The 19,307-nt window shown below is 46.1% G+C and overlaps 1 protein-coding gene across 1 annotated transcript in view; it reads left to right on the top strand.

Annotated features, from left to right (window-relative positions):
• Nucleotides 1–12,909: 12,909 nt before the first annotated feature.
• LOC142216451 (aldehyde oxidase-like) overlaps nucleotides 12,910–19,307 on the top strand; it is a 47,746-nt gene continuing 41,348 nt past the window's right edge. The window contains exons 1-4 of the mRNA XM_075284272.1: nucleotides 12,910–12,988; nucleotides 14,475–14,532; nucleotides 16,813–16,909; nucleotides 17,598–17,706. Of these exons, the coding sequence (XP_075140373.1) occupies nucleotides 12,935–12,988; nucleotides 14,475–14,532; nucleotides 16,813–16,909; nucleotides 17,598–17,706 (318 nt within the window). The 5' untranslated portion in view covers nucleotides 12,910–12,934. The remainder of the gene's footprint in view (nucleotides 12,989–14,474; nucleotides 14,533–16,812; nucleotides 16,910–17,597; nucleotides 17,707–19,307) is intronic.

Raw genomic sequence — 19,307 nt, 5'->3', positions numbered from 1 at the left:
CTGGGAATTCAAAGAGTATATTGGGAATACAAATGCCCTCATTTCTTGCTACTGCCATATAGTGCCAGTTTCTGACTGGGAATTCAAAGAATATATTGGGGTTACGTGCACCCACAATTTTTACTACTGGTATACAGTGCCATTGTCTGACTGGGAATTCAAAGAGTATATTGGGAATACAAATACCCTCATTTCTTGCTACTGCCATATAGTGCCAGTTTCTGACTGGGAATTCAAAGAATATATTGGGGTTACGTGCACCCACAATTTTTACTACTGGTATACAGTGCCATTGTCTGACTGGGAATTCAAAGAGTATATTGGGAATACAAACACCCTCATTTCTTGCTACTGCCATATAGTGCCAGTTTCTGACTGGGAATTCAAAGAATATATTGGGGTTACGTGCACCCACAATTTTTACTACTGGTATACAGTGCCATTGTCTGACTGGGAATTCAAAGAGTATATTGGGAATACAAATACCCTCATTTCTTGCTACTGCCATATAGTGCCAGTTTCTGACTGGGAATTCAAAGAATATATTGGGGTTACGTGCACCCACAATTTTTACTACTGGTATACAGTGCCATTGTCTGACTGGGAATTCAAAGAATATATTGGGGTTATAAATACCCTCATTTCTTGCTACTGCCATATAGTGCCAGTTTCTGACTGGTAATTCAAAGAATATATTGGGGTTACGTGCACCCACAATTTTTACTACTGGTATACAGTGCCATTGTCTGACTGGGAATTCAAAGAGTATATTGGGAATACAAATACCCTCATTTCTTGCTACTGCCATATAGTGCCAGTTTCTGACTGGGAATTCAAAGAATATATTGGGGTTACGTGCACCCACAATTTTTACTACTGGTATACAGTGCCATTGTCTGACTGGGAATTCAAAGAGTATATTGGGAATACAAATACCCTCATTTCTTGCTACTGCCATATAGTGCCAGTTTCTGACTGGGAATTCAAAGAATATATTGGGGTTACGTGCACCCACAATTTTTACTACTGGTATACAGTGCCATTGTCTGACTGGGAATTCAAAGAGTATATTGGGAATACAAATACCCTCATTTCTTGCTACTGCCATATAGTGCCAGTTTCTGACTGGGAATTCAAAGAATATATTGGGGTTACGTGCACCCACAATTTTTACTACTGGTATACAGTGCCATTGTCTGACTGGGAATTCAAAGAGTATATTGGGAATACAAATACCCTCATTTCTTGCTACTGCCATATAGTGCCAGTTTCTGACTGGGAATTCAAAGAATATATTGGGGTTACGTGCACCCACAATTTTTACTACTGGTATACAGTGCCATTGTCTGACTGGGAATTCAAAGAGTATATTGGGAATACAAATACCCTCATTTCTTGCTACTGCCATATAGTGCCAGTTTCTGACTGGGAATTCAAAGAATATATTGGGGTTACGTGCACCCACAATTTTTACTACTGGTATACAGTGCCATTGTCTGACTGGGAATTCAAAGAGTATATTGGGAATACAAATACCCTCATTTCTTGCTACTGCCATATAGTGCCAGTTTCTGACTGGGAATTCAAAGAATATATTGGGGTTACGTGCACCCACAATTTTTACTACTGGTATACAGTGCCATTGTCTGACTGGGAATTCAAAGAGTATATTGGGAATACAAATACCCTCATTTCTTGCTACTGCCATATAGTGCCAGTTTCTGACTGGGAATTCAAAGAATATATTGGGGTTACGTGCACCCACAATTTTTACTACTGGTATACAGTGCCATTGTCTGACTGGGAATTCAAAGAGTATATTGGGAATACAAATACCCTCATTTCTTGCTACTGCCATATAGTGCCAGTTTCTGACTGGGAATTCAAAGAATATATTGGGGTTACGTGCACCCACAATTTTTACTACTGGTATACAGTGCCATTGTCTGACTGGGAATTCAAAGAGTATATTGGGAATACAAATACCCTCATTTCTTGCTACTGCCATATAGTGCCAGTTTCTGACTGGGAATTCAAAGAATATATTGGGGTTACGTGCACCCACAATTTTTACTACTGGTATACAGTGCCATTGTCTGACTGGGAATTCAAAGAGTATATTGGGAATACAAATACCCTCATTTCTTGCTACTGCCATATAGTGCCAGTTTCTGACTGGGAATTCAAAGAATATATTGGGGTTACGTGCACCCACAATTTTTACTACTGGTATACAGTGCCATTGTCTGACTGGGAATTCAAAGAGTATATTGGGAATACAAATACCCTCATTTCTTGCTACTGCCATATAGTGCCAGTTTCTGACTGGGAATTCAAAGAATATATTGGGGTTACGTGCACCCACAATTTTTACTACTGGTATACAGTGCCATTGTCTGACTGGGAATTCAAAGAGTATATTGGGAATACAAATACCCTCATTTCTTGCTACTGCCATATAGTGCCAGTTTCTGACTGGTAATTCAAAGAATATATTGGGGTTACGTGCACCCACAATTTTTACTACTGGTATACAGTGCCATTGTCTGACTGGGAATTCAAAGAGTATATTGGGAATACAAATACCCTCATTTCTTGCTACTGCCATATAGTGCCAGTTTCTGACTGGGAATTCAAAGAATATATTGGGGTTACGTGCACCCACAATTTTTACTACTGGTATACAGTGCCAATTTCTAACTAGGAATTCAAAATGCGCAAGGCTCCCGGAAAGGGACGTGGACGAGGCCGTGGGCGAGGTCGGGGGAATGGTTCTGGGGAGCAAGGTAGCAGTGAAGCCACAGGGCGTCCCGTGCCTACTCCTGTGGGGCAGCAAGCATTGCGCCACTCCACAGTGCCAGGGTTGCTTGCCACATTAACTAAACTGCAGGGTACAAACCTTAGTAGGCCCGAGAACCAGGAACAGGTCTTGCAATGGCTGTCAGAGAACGCTTACAGCACATTGTCCAGCAGCCAGTCAGACTCTGCCTCCTCTCCTCCTATTACCCAACAGTCTTGTCTTCCTTCCTCCCAAAATTCCGAAGCTTTACAGAACAATAACCCAAACTGTCCCTGCTCCCCAGAGCTGTTCTCCGCTCCTTTCATTGTCCCTCAACCTGCCTCTCCACGTCACGATTCCACGAACCTAACAGAGGAGCATCTGTGTCCAGATGCTCAAACACTAGAGTCTCCTCCATCTCCGTTCGATTTGGTGGTGGATGACCAGCAACCCACCCTCATCGACGATGATGTGACGCAGTTGCCGTCAGGGCATCCAGTTGACCGGCGCATTGTGCGGGAGGAGGAGATGAGACAGGAGTTGGAAGAGGAAGTGGTGGATGATGAGGACACTGACCCGACCTGGACAGGGGGGATGTCAAGCGGGGAAAGTAGTGTGGATGTTGAGGCAGGTGCAGCACCAAAAAGGGTAGCTAGAGGCAGAGGCAGAGGTCAGCAGCTTAGGCGAAGCCAGGCCACACCCGGAATCTCCCAAGATGTTCCAGTTCGTACCCAGCCCCGAAAAACTCCCACCTCGAGGGCACGTTTCTCGAAGGTGTGGAGTTTTTTCAAGGAATGCGCCGAGGACAGATATAGTGTTGTCTGCACAATTTGCCTCTCGAAATTGATTAGGGGCTCTGAGAAGAGCAACCTGTCCACCACTTCAATGCGCCGTCATTTGGAATCCAAGCACTGGAATCAGTGGCAGGCAGCAACGGCAGGACAAAGGCCGCCTGCCGTTCACGCCACTGCCACTGCCTCTGCCTCTGCCACTGCCACTGCTGACTGTGCTGGCGATGCACTCCAGAGGACGAGCCAGGACACCACTTCATCTGCCTCCGCCACTTTGTTGACTTCTACCTCATCCTCCCCTGGTCCTGTCTTATCTCCTTCTCCTGCACCATCAAAGGCACCATCAGGCGTTTCTTTACAACAACCCACCATCTCTCAGACATTGGAGCGGCGGCAGAAATACACTGCTAACCACCCACACGCGCAAGCCTTGAACGCCAACATCGCTAAACTGCTGGCCCAGGAGATGTTGGCGTTCCGGCTTGTTGAAACTCCCGCCTTCCTGGACCTGATGGCAACTGCGGCACCTCGCTATGCCGTCCCTAGCCGTCACTACTTCTCCCGGTGTGCCGTCCCCGCCTTGCACCAGCACGTGTCACTCAACATCAGGCGGGCCCTTAGTTCCGCGCTTTGCACAAAGGTCCACTTGACCACCGACGCGTGGACAAGTGCATGCGGACAGGGACGCTACATTTCACTGACGGCACACTGGGTGAATGTAGTTGAGGCTGGGACTGCTTCCCAAACTGGCCCGGTGTACCTCGTCTCCCCGCCTAACATTCCTGGCAGGGACACGAGAAGAACACCCCCCTCCTCCTCCTCCGCCACCGCCTCCTCCTCCGCCACCGCCTCCTCCTCCGCTGTTAGATTGACCCCAGCTACGAGTTGGAAACGTTGCAGCACTGGCGTTGGTAGACGTCAGCAGGCTGTGCTGAAGCTGATCAGCTTGGGGGACAGACAGCACACTGCCTCCGAGGTGAGGGATGCCCTCCTCGATGAGACGGCAATATGGTTTGAGCCGCTGCACCTGGGCCCAGGCATGGTCGTTTGTGATAACGGCCGGAACCTGGTAGCAGCTCTGGAGCTTGCCGGACTCCAACATGTTCCATGCCTGGCCCACGTCTTCAACCTAGTGGTGCAACGTTTCCTAAAGAGCTACCCCAATGTTCCAGAGCTACTGGTGAAAGTGCGGCGCATGTGCGCCCACTTTCGCAAGTCGACAGTAGCCGCTGCTAGCTTAAAATCTCTCCAGCAACGCCTGCATGTGCCACAACACCGGCTTTTGTGCGACGTCCCCACACGCTGGAACTCAACGTTTCAGATGTTGAATAGAGTGGTTGAGCAGCAGAGACCTTTGATGGAATACCAGCTACAAAACCCTAGGGTGCCACAAAGTCAGCTGCCTCAGTTTCACATCCATGAGTGGCCATGGATGAGAGACCTTTGTGACATCCTACGGGTCTTTGAGGAGTCCACAAGGAGGGTGAGCTCTGAGGATGCGATGGTGAGCCTTACAATCCCGCTCTTGTGTGTTCTGAGAGAATCCCTGATTGACATCAGGGATAACTCAGATCACACAGAGGAGTTAGGGATAGCATCCGATCCGTCACAGCTGGAGAGTAGGTCCACACATCTGTCCGCTTCACTGCGTTTAATGGAGGAGGAGGAGGAGGAGGAGGAGGAAGAAGAGTTGTCCGATGATGTGATGGTGATACAGGAGGCTTCCGGGCAACTTCGAATCGTCCCATTGTTGCAGCGCGGATGGGTAGACATGGAGGATGAGGAGGAAATGGAGATTGAACTTTCCGGTGGGGCCAGAGGAGTCATGCCAACTAACACTGTGGCAGACATGGCTGAGTTCATGTTGGGGTGCTTTACAACCGACAAGCGTATTGTCAAAATCATGGAGGACAACCAGTACTGGATCTTTGCTATCCTTGACCCCCGGTATAAAAACAACATCTCGTCTTTTATTCCGGTAGAGGGGAGGGCCAATCGCATCAATGCTTGCCACAGGCAATTGGTGCAGAATATGATGGAGATGTTTCCAGCATGTGACGTTGGCGGCAGGGAGGGCAGTTCCTCCAGTAGGCAACCAAGTTCTCACCGGTCCACACAAACGAGGGGCACACTGTCTAAGGTCTGGGACACCTTGATGGCACCCCCTCGCCAAAGTGCCGCCACGGAGGGTCCTAGTGTCACCAGGCGTGAGAAGTATAGGCGCATGTTGCGGGAATACCTTTCCGACCACAGCCCTGTCCTCTCCGACCCCTCTGCGCCCTACACGTATTGGGTGTCGAAGTTGGACCTGTGGCTTGAACTTGCCCTATATGCCTTGGAGGTGCTGTCCTGTCCTGCCGCCAGCGTCCTATCTGAGAGGGTGTTCAGTGCAGCCGGTGGCATCATCACTGACAAGCGCACCCGTCTGTCAGCTGAGAGTGCCGACCGGCTCACTTTGATAAAAATGAACCACCACTGGATAGAGCCTTCATTTTTGTGCCCACCTGTGTAAAGCACCCCAACATGAAACTCCATGTCTGTACTCAACCTCTCCAATTCCTCCGCATCCTCATACTCATCCACCATAAGCGTTGCACAATTCTGCTAATACTAGGCTCCCTCCAACATGATTTCCCCCAACTCTGCTGGTTAGAGGCTCCCTCCACCCTGATTTCCACCAACTCTGCTGGTTAGAGGCTCCCTCCACCCTGCTTTCCCACAACTCTGCTGGTTAGAGGCTCCTTCCACCATGAATTTGCCCAAACTGGGCTGTTTAGAGGCTCCCTCCACCATGAATTGGTCCAAACTGGGTTTTTTAGAGGCTCCCTCCACCATGAATTGGTCCAAACTGGGCTGGTTAGAGGCTCCCTCCACCATGAATTGGTCCAAACTGGGCTGGTTAGAGGCTCCCTCCACCATGAATTTGCCCAAACTGGGCTGGTTAGAGGCTCCCTCCACAATTAATTGGTCCAAACTGGGCTAATTAGAGGCTCCCTCCACCATGAATTGGTCCAAACTGGGTTTTTTAGAGGCTCCCTCCACCATGAATTTGCCCAAACTGGGCTGTTTAGAGGCTCCCTCCACCATGAATTGGTCCAAACTGGGCTGGTTAGAGGCTCCCTCCACCATGAATTTCCCAAAACTTGGCTGTTTAGAGGCTCCCTCCACCATGAATTTGCCCAAACTGGGGTGGTTAGAGGCTCCCTCCACCATTAATTGGTCCAAACTGGGCTGGTTAGAGGCTCCCTCCACAATTAATTGGTCCAAACTGGGCTAATTAGAGGCTCCCTCCACCATGAATTTGCCCAAACTGGGCTGTTTAGAGGCTCCCTCCACCATGAATTGGTCCAAACTGGGCTGGTTAGAGGCTCCCTCCACCATGAATTGGTCCAAACTGGGCTGGTTAGAGGCTCCCTCCACCATGAATTTCCCAAAACTTGGCTGTTTAGAGGCTCCCTCCACCATTAATTGGTCCAAACTGGGCTGGTTAGAGGCTCCCTCCACCATGAATTTGCCCAAACTGGGCTGTTTAGAGGCTCCCTCCACCATGAATTTGCCCAAACTGGGCTGGTTAGAGGCTCCCTCCACCATGAATTGGTCCAAACTGGGCTGGTTAGAGGCTCCCTCCACCATGAATTTGCCCAAACTGGGCTGTTTAGAGGCTCCCTCCACCATGAATTTGCCCAAACTGGGCTGGTTAGAGGCTCCCTCCACCATGAATTGGTCCAAACGGGTTTTTAGAGGCTCCCTTCACCATGAATTGGTCCAAACTTGGCTGTTTAGAGGCTCCCTCCACCATGAATTTGCCCAAACTGGGCTGTTTAGAGGCTCCCTCCACCATGAATTGGTCCAAACTGGGCTGGTTAGAGGCTCCCTCCACCATGAATTTCCCAAAACTTGGCTGTTTAGAGGCTCCCTCCACCATTAATTGGTCCAAACTGGGCTGGTTAGAGGCTCCCTCCACCATGAATTTGCCCAAACTGGGCTGTTTAGAGGCTCCCTCCACCATGAATTTGCCCAAACTGGGCTGGTTAGAGGCTCCCTCCACCATGAATTGGTCCAAACTGGGCTGGTTAGAGGCTCCCTCCACAATTAATTGGTCCAAACTGGGCTAATTAGAGGCTCCCTCCACCATGAATTGGTCCAAACTGGGTTTTTTAGAGGCTCCCTCCACCATGAATTTGCCCAAACTGGGCTGTTTAGAGGCTCCCTCCACCATGAATTGGTCCAAACTGGGCTGGTTAGAGGCTCCCTCCACCATGAATTTCCCAAAACTTGGCTGTTTAGAGGCTCCCTCCACCATTAATTGGTCCAAACTGGGCTGGTTAGAGGCTCCCTCCACCATGAATTTGCCCAAACTGGGGTGGTTAGAGGCTCCCTCCACCATTAATTGGTCCAAACTGGGCTGGTTAGAGGCTCCCTCCACAATTAATTGGTCCAAACTGGGCTAATTAGAGGCTCCCTCCACCATGAATTGGTCCAAACTGGGTTTTTTAGAGGCTCCCTCCACCATGAATTTGCCCAAACTGGGCTGTTTAGAGGCTCCCTCCACCATGAATTGGTCCAAACTGGGCTGGTTAGAGGCTCCCTCCACCATGAATTGGTCCAAACTGGGCTGGTTAGAGGCTCCCTCCACCATGAATTTCCCAAAACTTGGCTGTTTAGAGGCTCCCTCCACCATTAATTGGTCCAAACTGGGCTGGTTAGAGGCTCCCTCCACCATGAATTTGCCCAAACTGGGCTGTTTAGAGGCTCCCTCCACCATGAATTTGCCCAAACTGGGCTGGTTAGAGGCTCCCTCCACCATGAATTGGTCCAAACTGGGCTGGTTAGAGGCTCCCTCCACCATGAATTTGCCCAAACTGGGCTGTTTAGAGGCTCCCTCCACCATGAATTTGCCCAAACTGGGCTGGTTAGAGGCTCCCTCCACCATGAATTGGTCCAAACGGGTTTTTAGAGGCTCCCTTCACCATGAATTGGTCCAAACTTGGCTGTTTAGAGGCTCCCTCCACCATGAATTTGCCCAAACTGGGCTGTTTAGAGGCTCCCTCCACCATGAATTGGTCCAAACTGGGCTGGTTAGAGGCTCCCTCCACCATGAATTTCCCAAAACTTGGCTGTTTAGAGGCTCCCTCCACCATTAATTGGTCCAAACTGGGCTGGTTAGAGGCTCCCTCCACCATGAATTTGCCCAAACTGGGCTGTTTAGAGGCTCCCTCCACCATGAATTTGCCCAAACTGGGCTGGTTAGAGGCTCCCTCCACCATGAATTGGTCCAAACTGGGCTGGTTAGAGGCTCCCTCCACCATGAATTTGCCCAAACTGGGCTGTTTAGAGGCTCCCTCCACCATGAATTTGCCCAAACTGGGCTGGTTAGAGGCTCCCTCCACCATTAATTGGTCCAAACTGGGCTGGTTAGAGGCTCCCTCCACCATGAATTTGCCCAAACTGGGCTGTTTAGAGGCTCCCTCCACCATGAATTTGCCCAAACTGGGCTGGTTAGAGGCTCCCTCCACCATGAATTGGTCCAAACTGGGCTGGTTAGAGGCTCCCTCCACCATGAATTTGCCCAAACTGGGCTGTTTAGAGGCTCCCTCCACCATGAATTTGCCCAAACTGGGCTGGTTAGAGGCTCCCTCCACCATGAATTGGTCCAAACTGGGCTGGTTAGAGGCTCCCTCCACCATGAATTTCCCAAAACTTGGCTGTTTAGAGGCTCCCTCCACCATTAATTGGTCCAAACTGGGCTGGTTAGAGGCTCCCTCCACCATGAATTTGCCCAAACTGGGGTGGTTAGAGGCTCCCTCCACCATTAATTGGTCCAAACTGGGCTGGTTAGAGGCTCCCTCCACAATTAATTGGTCCAAACTGGGCTAATTAGAGGCTCCCTCCACCATGAATTGGTCCAAACTGGGTTTTTTAGAGGCTCCCTCCACCATGAATTTGCCCAAACTGGGCTGTTTAGAGGCTCCCTCCACCATGAATTGGTCCAAACTGGGCTGGTTAGAGGCTCCCTCCACCATGAATTGGTCCAAACTGGGCTGGTTAGAGGCTCCCTCCACCATGAATTTCCCAAAACTTGGCTGTTTAGAGGCTCCCTCCACCATTAATTGGTCCAAACTGGGCTGGTTAGAGGCTCCCTCCACCATGAATTTGCCCAAACTGGGCTGTTTAGAGGCTCCCTCCACCATGAATTTGCCCAAACTGGGCTGGTTAGAGGCTCCCTCCACCATGAATTGGTCCAAACTGGGCTGGTTAGAGGCTCCCTCCACCATGAATTTGCCCAAACTGGGCTGTTTAGAGGCTCCCTCCACCATGAATTTGCCCAAACTGGGCTGGTTAGAGGCTCCCTCCACCATGAATTGGTCCAAACTGGGCTGGTTAGAGGCTCCCTCCACCATGAATTTGCCCAAACTGGGCTGGTTAGAGGCTCCCTCCACCATGAATTGGTCCAAACGGGTTTTTAGAGGCTCCCTTCACCATGAATTGGTCCAAACGGGTTTTTAGAGGCTCCCTCCACCATGAATTTGCCCAAACTGGGCTGGTTAGAGGCTCCCTCCACCATGAATTGGTCCAAACTGGGCTGGTTAGAGGCTCCCTCCACCATGAATTTGCCCAAACTGGGCTGTTTAGAGGCTCCCTCCACCATGAATTTGCCCAAACTGGGCTGGTTAGAGGCTCCCTCCACCATGAATTGGTCCAAACTGGGCTGTTTAGAGGCTCCCTCCACCATGAATTTGCCCAAACTGGGCTGGTTAGAGGCTCCCTCCACCATGAATTGGTCCAAACGGGTTTTTAGAGGCTCCCTTCACCATGAATTGGTCCAAACGGGTTTTTAGAGGCTCCCTCCACCATGAATTGGTCCAAACTGGGGTGGTTAGAGGCTCCCTCCACCATGAATTTGCCCAAACTGGGCTGTTTAGAGGCTCCCTCCACCATGAATTGGTCCAAACTGGGTTTTTTAGAGGCTCCCTCCACCATGAATTGGTCCAAACTGGGCTGGTTAGAGGCTCCCTCCACCATGAATTGGTCCAAACTGGGGTGGTTAGAGGCTCCCTCCACCATTAATTGGTCCAAACTGGGCTGGTTAGAGGCTCCCTCCACCATTAATTGGTCCAAACTGGGCTGGTTAGAGGCTCCCTCCACCATGAATTTGCCCAAACTGGGCTGGTTAGAGGCTCCCTCCACCATGAATTGGTCCAAACTGGGGTTTTTAGAGGCTCCCTCCACCATGAATTGGTCCAAACTGGGGTTTTTAGAGTCTCCCTCCACCATGAATTGGTCCAAACTGGGGTTTTTAGAGGCTCCCTCCACCATGAATTTGCCCAAACTCTGCTGGTTAGAGGCTCAATCCACCCTGATTTTCAAAACAAATGTTGGTGCCAACCTCAACTTACTACAAGGGCCAAATTCACTGCTGGTGACAAGCTCTCCTCACTGCAAGTGCCAAATACACATGTTTCAAGGTGTTTTCCTACTGTCAGAGAGGTGGTATTGAGTGTGTAAAGTGTGTAGTTGTTAGGCTGTGATGTTGGGGTAATAGAGGGTCTTTGGTGTGTTAGATGCCCCCAGACATGCTTCCCCTGCTGTCCCAGTGTGATTCCAGAGGTGTTGGCATCATTTCCTGGGGTGTCATAGTGGACTTGGTGACCCTCCAGACACGGATTTGGGTTTCCCCCTTAACGAGTATCTGTTCCCCATAGACTATAATGGGGTTCGAAACCCGTTCGAACACACGAACATTGAGCGGCTGTTCGAATCGAATTTCGAACCTCGAACATTTTAGTGTTCGCTCATCTCTATTATCCGTTGCTGTTATCCGTCACTTCATAAGAGCAATGAACGTTAAATGACAGATGCCAACATAGAGCCCCCTCTATTTGCTCTCTGCTCTGTCTGAATATACTTCCTTGTAAAAAAAAAAAAAAAAAAAGACAAACTTTTCTCTATAAAAAAAAAACAAACTTGAGAGTCTTCAGTAGTTGATACCTTTTTTTTTAATGGCTAGATTACAAGCTTTCGAAGCTCTGGGCTTCTTCTTCAGGTATTTTTAGAAATTGTTTTTAGATATAACTGAAGATGCCGAGAGCTTCGAAACATTGTAATCTACCATCATTATGAGTTAGCCATTAAAAAAAGGTATCAACTACTGACTTAAGTTTTTCGTTTTTTTTTTTATATTTCCTACCCACTGGCTAACACGGTACAAAAAGAAACATTTTCCTTATACTTTTCTCTGTTATGTCTTTACTTTTCCGATGGAAGAAAAGGTCTTGCGTGCAAGACTTCCATTACAAAAGTAAACAAACATGAAGTTTATAAAAGTATCCGTCGTTTTTTTCCCCTCTGTTATAGTCAGTAGTTAACTATTAGAGATGAGCGAGTCATGTTCGATCGAATACTACGGTATTCGAAATACTCGTACTCGATCGAACACTACTAGCTGTTCGAAGTTTAAGGTTCGATGCAGAACCAGCGTTGATTGGCAGAATGCTATACATTTTGCCAATCAAAGCTGGTTCTTCTCTTACCTTTCCGAAGTCTTCTCCGCGCTGCGTCCCCGCGTCTTCCTCCGGGTGGAATTCACTCTGCCTAGGCATCCGACCTAGGCAGAGCCGACTGCGCATGCGCAGTCAGCTATGCTCAGGCATCGGGCCGGGCAGAGCCGACCGCGCATGCGCAGTTGGCTCTGCCTAGGCCCACGATGCCTAGGCAGAGTGAATTCTAGCCGGAAGACGCCGCGGGGGCGCTGCGCCGGGAGAAGACTTCAAGGGGAATGCAGCCCGACCGTCACTCGTGGACTTGGTAAGTATAATTGTATTGAATTTTGCCTACCCCTGAAACGAGCATTTCCCCCCGTAGACTATAATGGGGTTCGAAATCCGTTCGAAAAGCCGAACAGTGTGCGGCTGTTCGAATCGGATTTCGAACCTCAGACATTTTAGTGTTCGCTCATCTCTATTAAGTATCTTTTTTTTTAACACAACAACAGTACAATATTACTAAATGACAACTGGGGTGTTTTTTGGCATAAATACGGCATCTAATACGCCAAAGCCATATTTATCACAAAAAAATGACAAAAGCATATTAGTAGCAAAAATAAGAACACCAATCATTTTAGCAGTGCGACAGCAAATTGAAAAAGAAATGTTCTGCTCATAAGGCTCATATCAGTAAGGGATATGAAGGGGTTAATGCCGCTATCTATACATTATATTGTCTTGTTTCTTTAACGGAGGAATGCTCACAATGCTTCTACCAATGGAAGCAAGTGGGAGGAATACGAGCTGCTTTTAGCTGTTGGCTCAGTTCCTGAATCTACTAGTGGACCTCACAAACTCACACACACATCGCTGGAAACATGGCCAGCTCTGCTGAATACAATCAATTATTATTTTACGTGAATGGGAGGAAGGTAAGCGGAGAATTTTATTGCCAAGAATGTTTTTTCCCCCTCTCTCCATAGATATATGCACTGTTCTTTAGTTGTAAAGTCAAGGCCTTAGTAACTATTCTGCTGTAAGGAATCCCTAAAAATTTAAATCAATAGGAGGCTTTTTAACCCATTCATTTCAATGTGTAGAGCGCGTGAGCCGGCACACATTGAAGAGAATGAGATCTGTTTTGAGCGCTCACAATCTGACACGTGTATACGTGTCTGAATGCGCGGCGCATAGTGATTCTTCCGTAGCAGTACCCCACTTTATTTATCTGGCATTACCGCTGATACTAGCGATTCTTCTATTAGATATACCATCTATAAGGGGCCATCTTGGAGCACTTAGAGTCTGAGGAAGGTCTATACTGACCAAAAACGTTTCAGTACTACTCTACAGTCTACTTTATGATACAACAATTGTGATTTACCTAACAATGTTGTTGAAATTTGCTGCTTGTATATTCTGAAACTGATTTGGTGATCAATAAGCATGTTTAGAAATGGCACTTTTAGAGTGAAGTCTATTACAGTCTATATACGTAGGTATAATTGATATGTTGCGATTTCCAAAAATGCAACAGTTTTTGAAATGGGATATCTGCTGGAATAGTTTTCTGTAATGTGTGGATGGGATTAGACAGAGTCCCATCCACTTTGCAGGTACTTTAAAACTCTGCAATTTTTGTTGTGATAAAATCGCAGAGTTTTTGCTACCTGTGGCCCCAGCCTAAAGATTAGACAAATTTATCACGGTGTTTTACATTGTATGATACATTTGGTGTATGTTATCACACTCGTCCATTTGTGCTAAAGTTTTGGCTCAATTTTGGTGTCATGCCCCTTTCTCTATAACTTACACCGATATGCCAGTTTTGTTGGCACATATTGAGCCAAGACTATGCAGAATTTAACTTAAAGATTTGCTCCAATGAATGCTGTATTATATCATTGATCTTAGGGGACAATATCTTCACATCACGGTCCCATATATACATAACTTATGGTGGTTGCACATTGGTATTATGGTATTAGTGGCATAATGTTAGGCATCACTGCTAAATAAGTTTTCTTAAGACATGCTATAAACCACTGTCTATATTAGTACATATGGATATCGTGGCGGTGTCTTCACTATGAATCCCCCTCTATCAGCCAGAATAGAGAACTGCTCTGTTCACGTGGCTCCTATTTTGGCATACTGGAATCATTCATGTATCACAGCCACAGATCTGAATGACTTTCTAATACAACATTTCACCTGCAACTTCATCTCTTAACAAAATCAGCTGCTTGCCAGGAAAGCGACTCAAATCAATCTGCTGTTTCTCCTGGGGTCCACATTTTGAAAGGGGTTGTGTCCAAAAAAATTCACATCATTATCTTTCACAGAATGCCTATAAGGATTATGGAGCATTCTTGTCAACATATTTATTATTGTCATTCTTTTTTTATATATATATAGATTGTTGAGAAAAATGCTGATCCAGAAGTCATGCTTTTGCCTTATCTTCGTAAAAATCGTATCCTTCTCAGTGTCAGAAATGTTAGATAGTTTTGGTTTTGTATTCCATTTATAGCACGTAATCTGTTAATTTTATATTTTATCTATAATATACTTCTGCTTTAGGGGGAGAAATGTGGAGGGGGCACAATCTGATGGGGGATAGATAATACCAGTAGTAGTATTAATGTGAACTAGCTAAGAGTTTTAGAAACCAGAAAACTCACTGAAAATTTACACACAAACATAAACACACACACACACACTATAATGTCCCAAAGTAGCCTCTAGACCAGCGCCGCACCTCCCATGAGGCGACCTGAAGTGACCGCTTCAGGCGGCGCTATGCCGGGCCCCCGGGGGGGGGGGCGGCATTTTTGATGACCTAAGCCAGTCCAGGACAAGCTGTCCTGGACTGGCTTAGCGTCACCATCTCGGCAGCCCGGCACGGGAAGCGAGCGGTAGATTGGGGAGGCCCTGTGGACGCAGCACTGCTCCACCGGCCTCCCCTGACGCTCAGGCAGAGAGCAGGTCCTCTCCCTGCCTGCTCTCTGCCTGCTAACACCGCCCCGCCCACCCGCTCTGCCCCCCTTTGCTCTTCCTCCTCCCCCTCCGCTCCACCCCCTCCACTCCACTCCCTCCTCCCGGGGGAGGGCGGCTTTCTGTCGTCCGCCTCAGGCGGCATAAAAGCTAGGTTCACCCTTGCTCTAGACTATATAATATCCCATAGTGGCACGTGCACACAGTATAATGTCCCATAGTGGCCCTTCACATAGTATTATGTCCCATCACGGCCCCAACAGTGTTTGTTGCAAATATTGAAACATTTCGGGCTCAGCAGAGCTCAAAATTTTTGTGGTACAGTGTTCCCTTGACTTTCGCGGGGGATACATTCCAAGGCCGCCCGCGAAAATCAAATTTCCGTTAAGTGGAGATGCGGTATTTAATCTCATGTTAGAGGATGTCCTGTGATACTGTTCATATCCAAAATAGTCTACGTACAGTACAGTTTATGAACTGATATGGGTACTCACCATTGAAGAAGAGTTGTTTTGCCTTTGTCCGTATCATATTGGTATCCAATGCAATGCTCTTCTTACGGCAGTCTTGTATCCATACGGACAAAGCAGCTCCCATTTTCATAATTCTTTTATTTCTAGGCGTCACCATCCTTTTTGCTTCCTTGTTGAATGTGATGACAGCTGTTTCTTCTTTTCATCCTTACGAATGTATCTCACACTCGATTCGTTTATTCCATAATGGCGGCCAACTTCCGCATATGAGCGACCCTCTTTCAACATATCTAACAGTTCAACCTTCTGTTTAATCGTTAGCATCTTCCTAGTCTTTTTACTTTCGTGGCCTACAATCGGCGCTCAACGTTTAGGAGGCATCTTGGGTATGTCGCACAAACACCGTACCTGTACTAGTGAGACGACGGCTGGTAGGTGTGTGAGAAGGATTTGGTACTGTGACCTAGCGCGTATTCAACCAATCAGCATCCGGGTGTCACCAAAGAATATACAGTACAGTATCACTCCGCTCAACTAATAGCGGTACCTGTACAGTACATGTATATACATGTACATGTAGATCGGGCCGCCGCGGGAAAACCCGTGGTGTTCAAAAAAACGCGGAGTATCCTTCCATTAATATTTTTTGAAAACCCGTGGTATAGCCCTACCGCGAAAGTCAAGGGACACCACTTAAGAGCTATTATTATACTCTGGAGTCTTTTCAAGTTCCAGAATATAATGATCGGAGGCCCAGGGAGGGTGACAAATGTAAAAAAAAACACCCAGTGGTACGCAAGTCTCCTGCACTCTGTCGTGATTCCCTGCTGGTTTTGGTTATCTTCAATGATGTCACAGATGTGGGTTACGCCGGAGCTATTATGCGTCGCAGTGCGGGCCTGACGCGCGTGACGCCTGTCTCTAAGATTGCGTGCCATATGGCAGCCGCTACGGCTACTATGGCGGTCCTTATGCCACTGTTTGTATTTTATTTAAGTCTCTGCTAATGCTGGGTTTAGGAGCCCAGTACAGTTTACCTGACAGATTTTCTTTAAGTTGCCTTATGTATAAGAGATACGATATACTATAAGTCTGGTGATCAATCATTCATTAGGGACTAAAATCAGCTATTGAGATTCCTACGTATACTAATCCTTCTTCATACTTGAAATTGTGAGCTATGTCTTAGGTACCGGTACATCCTACTGATTATAGTAACCAGTCCTGTTTATAGGTATCAAACATCCGTTTTCTATGATCTATTTCCTTAACTGTTTTTTTGTAAGTTCTCCTTACTGGCACAAAGTATGGATGTGGAGGAGGCGGGTGCGGAGCCTGCACTGTGATGGTATCTACAATTCATCCTGTCACCAAGAAGATTCTGTATCCTTAGCTCACCCATTATGGAAACACTTTAGTTATTACAAAGTCATAGGGGAGAATTATTTATCCTATGAATACCTCAGCTGGTTTGAGATGTGCCAAAATTATTAGAAGGCCCCGGCTTCATCATGAGGTCCTGTGCGCCTGAAATTGAAGTGTGTGGCATAGATTTCATCTATAACTTATATACGATTGATTATTTTACCTCAATTATGACGATTAAGTTATTATTTTAGGGTATGACCCTTTTTACTTCCTACACCCCCTTTTACGCCACGTGGGATCGCTGCGTCCCAAATGTGATTAACTCATGAAAAACTTCAGTGCATGGCAATTTCAAGTCAGGTTTCTTATCATATAGACCACTGAAGATGTCGTGGTGTGGGACAAGTGATTTTGTCCTTTTTTTATTTTTTAGGTTTTCATACACCAAAGGAAAAAAAAATACTTTCCTTAAAACACCGCTTTGTGATTATCGTGCAGTCACCCTTGAAGAAGCTGCAATGGAACAAAGCATATTGTCTATATCATTCACAAATTCTGGAAACCTAAGTGTAAAGCCATAGTAAAAGAATAGCCTCTATCTAAATGGTACATAAAACATGGTGTTACAAGTCCAAACTTTTCCTCCATGTGGCTTTGTATGTGTGACCACCCCTCATTTCAGTTTGTGTCTTAACACTTGAAGCCATTTCTCGGCCAATGCTTGCCTGCTTCCAATATGCTCTCTGCATGGAGCTGCCATCACGACTGTGGAAGGAATTGGGAGCACCACCAGTAGGCTACACCCAGTGCAGGTAAGTGATGGGATTGTGGTATTTATTTTTACAAAATCCATGTATCATGTTGAATGCATCTTATCTTTACTGTGTACTGCTTTGACTATTATTGTGTATAATATTTATAGGTATAGCCTGCATGTGATGATAAAAACCTAATAAAAAAAAAAAATTGATTTGACACATTGACTGTCATCTCTGTAGGGTAAATCTATCGCATCTGAGTATATAGCTGCTGTTACATATACTATTACCAGATGTAGAAATGGTAATAGTAGATGTGCTCTTCTTATGTAACATGACGTAACTGGGTATAAAATTACTAAATACATCACCAGGATTGTGACAGGTTCGAGCATGAGCCAAGTTTTATCAGTCACGCACTTTGGAGCTTTGTATTCGATCTCTCCAATCTGAAGGTATTCTGTAACTGCAGTTCTGACTCTAACCAATAAGCCAAACAGTATACTGAGATTTCCTGTTTTCTATAAGAGATTTCTTTACAGCAGCCACCTCACTTATCAGCACACTGATGATCACAGCTAGTATGTATATGTTGATAAGACACAGAATCCATCAGTCACTACAGCTGCTGGTCACATCTTATCTAATCCACTCTCTGCACAATGAGCTCTGGACAGATCACAGAGCATTCCTAAAAAAACCTCTCCCATAGAAGTCAATAGAGTCTGCTCCAGACCACTATGTCTTTGGCCCATGCTTCATCTCCAAGAAATAGGAAGTTGCTGATTATTTTAGGCTTAGTGGCTAGAGTTGGAATTGCAAGATTTTTAGGATTTATTTTAAATAAAGATAAAAATATCGCAAAATTAAAAACAGTACCAAAAATTCTTTAAAAAATATGTTTAACGTAAAATCATGATTTATAAAATAGGTAATTTCCTCGCAACTTATTGCCTTCCTTATGTTTTGTGGCAGGAACTGCCATAGACAATTAGGAATTTTTGAGCTGTATCTCTGATATGGTTTGAGTTAGTATATTACTTGTGTGCGTGACATGGGGAAATGAAAAAGTAGGCATTGGCGCCTTGCAATGAACAGTGTGATAAATTACCATATAAAGAAAATTTCAAGTATTTTATAAAGGCACGTGGAACGTGTCTGGTGTAAACACTGGAAAAACCCACATTTATACTCAAATGCCTACTCAAAAGTAGGACGGAAAGGGAAAAATGGGGCTGGTGTTGAGGGTCCCCGTATACTTGGAGTATACACCTTTCCCTTTTTTACTTTAATATATATATATATATATATATATATATATATATATATATATATATATATATATATATATATATATATTAGTGTATTGTATTATAATATTTATGAATGTCACAAATGCTGCCAGAAAATGAAAGTTTATTGGAAAGTTTTGGTATGCTTTAGTAAGAATGCACAGCTCATTCTGGGTTATCTTCACATATACCCTGTTCCTGGAAAAATGTGCAAAGTCACTCTCTATAGCCTGTAAAACTCTGCAGAACCTGTTAATCATTACTTGTATTCAGGGCATGTCACGAAATACGTGGATTTCATTTATACGCAAGTTATATATCTGAATGGAGTTGTTTCTGCAGAAGGCATGTGGTTTTACACTA

Source organism: Leptodactylus fuscus, chromosome 8 (assembly GCF_031893055.1).
Source record: "Leptodactylus fuscus isolate aLepFus1 chromosome 8, aLepFus1.hap2, whole genome shotgun sequence".
Lineage (NCBI taxonomy): Eukaryota > Metazoa > Chordata > Amphibia > Anura > Leptodactylidae > Leptodactylus > Leptodactylus fuscus.
Note: the sequence above shows the minus strand (reverse complement) of the source record. Positions and strands in the feature narration are given on the sequence as shown.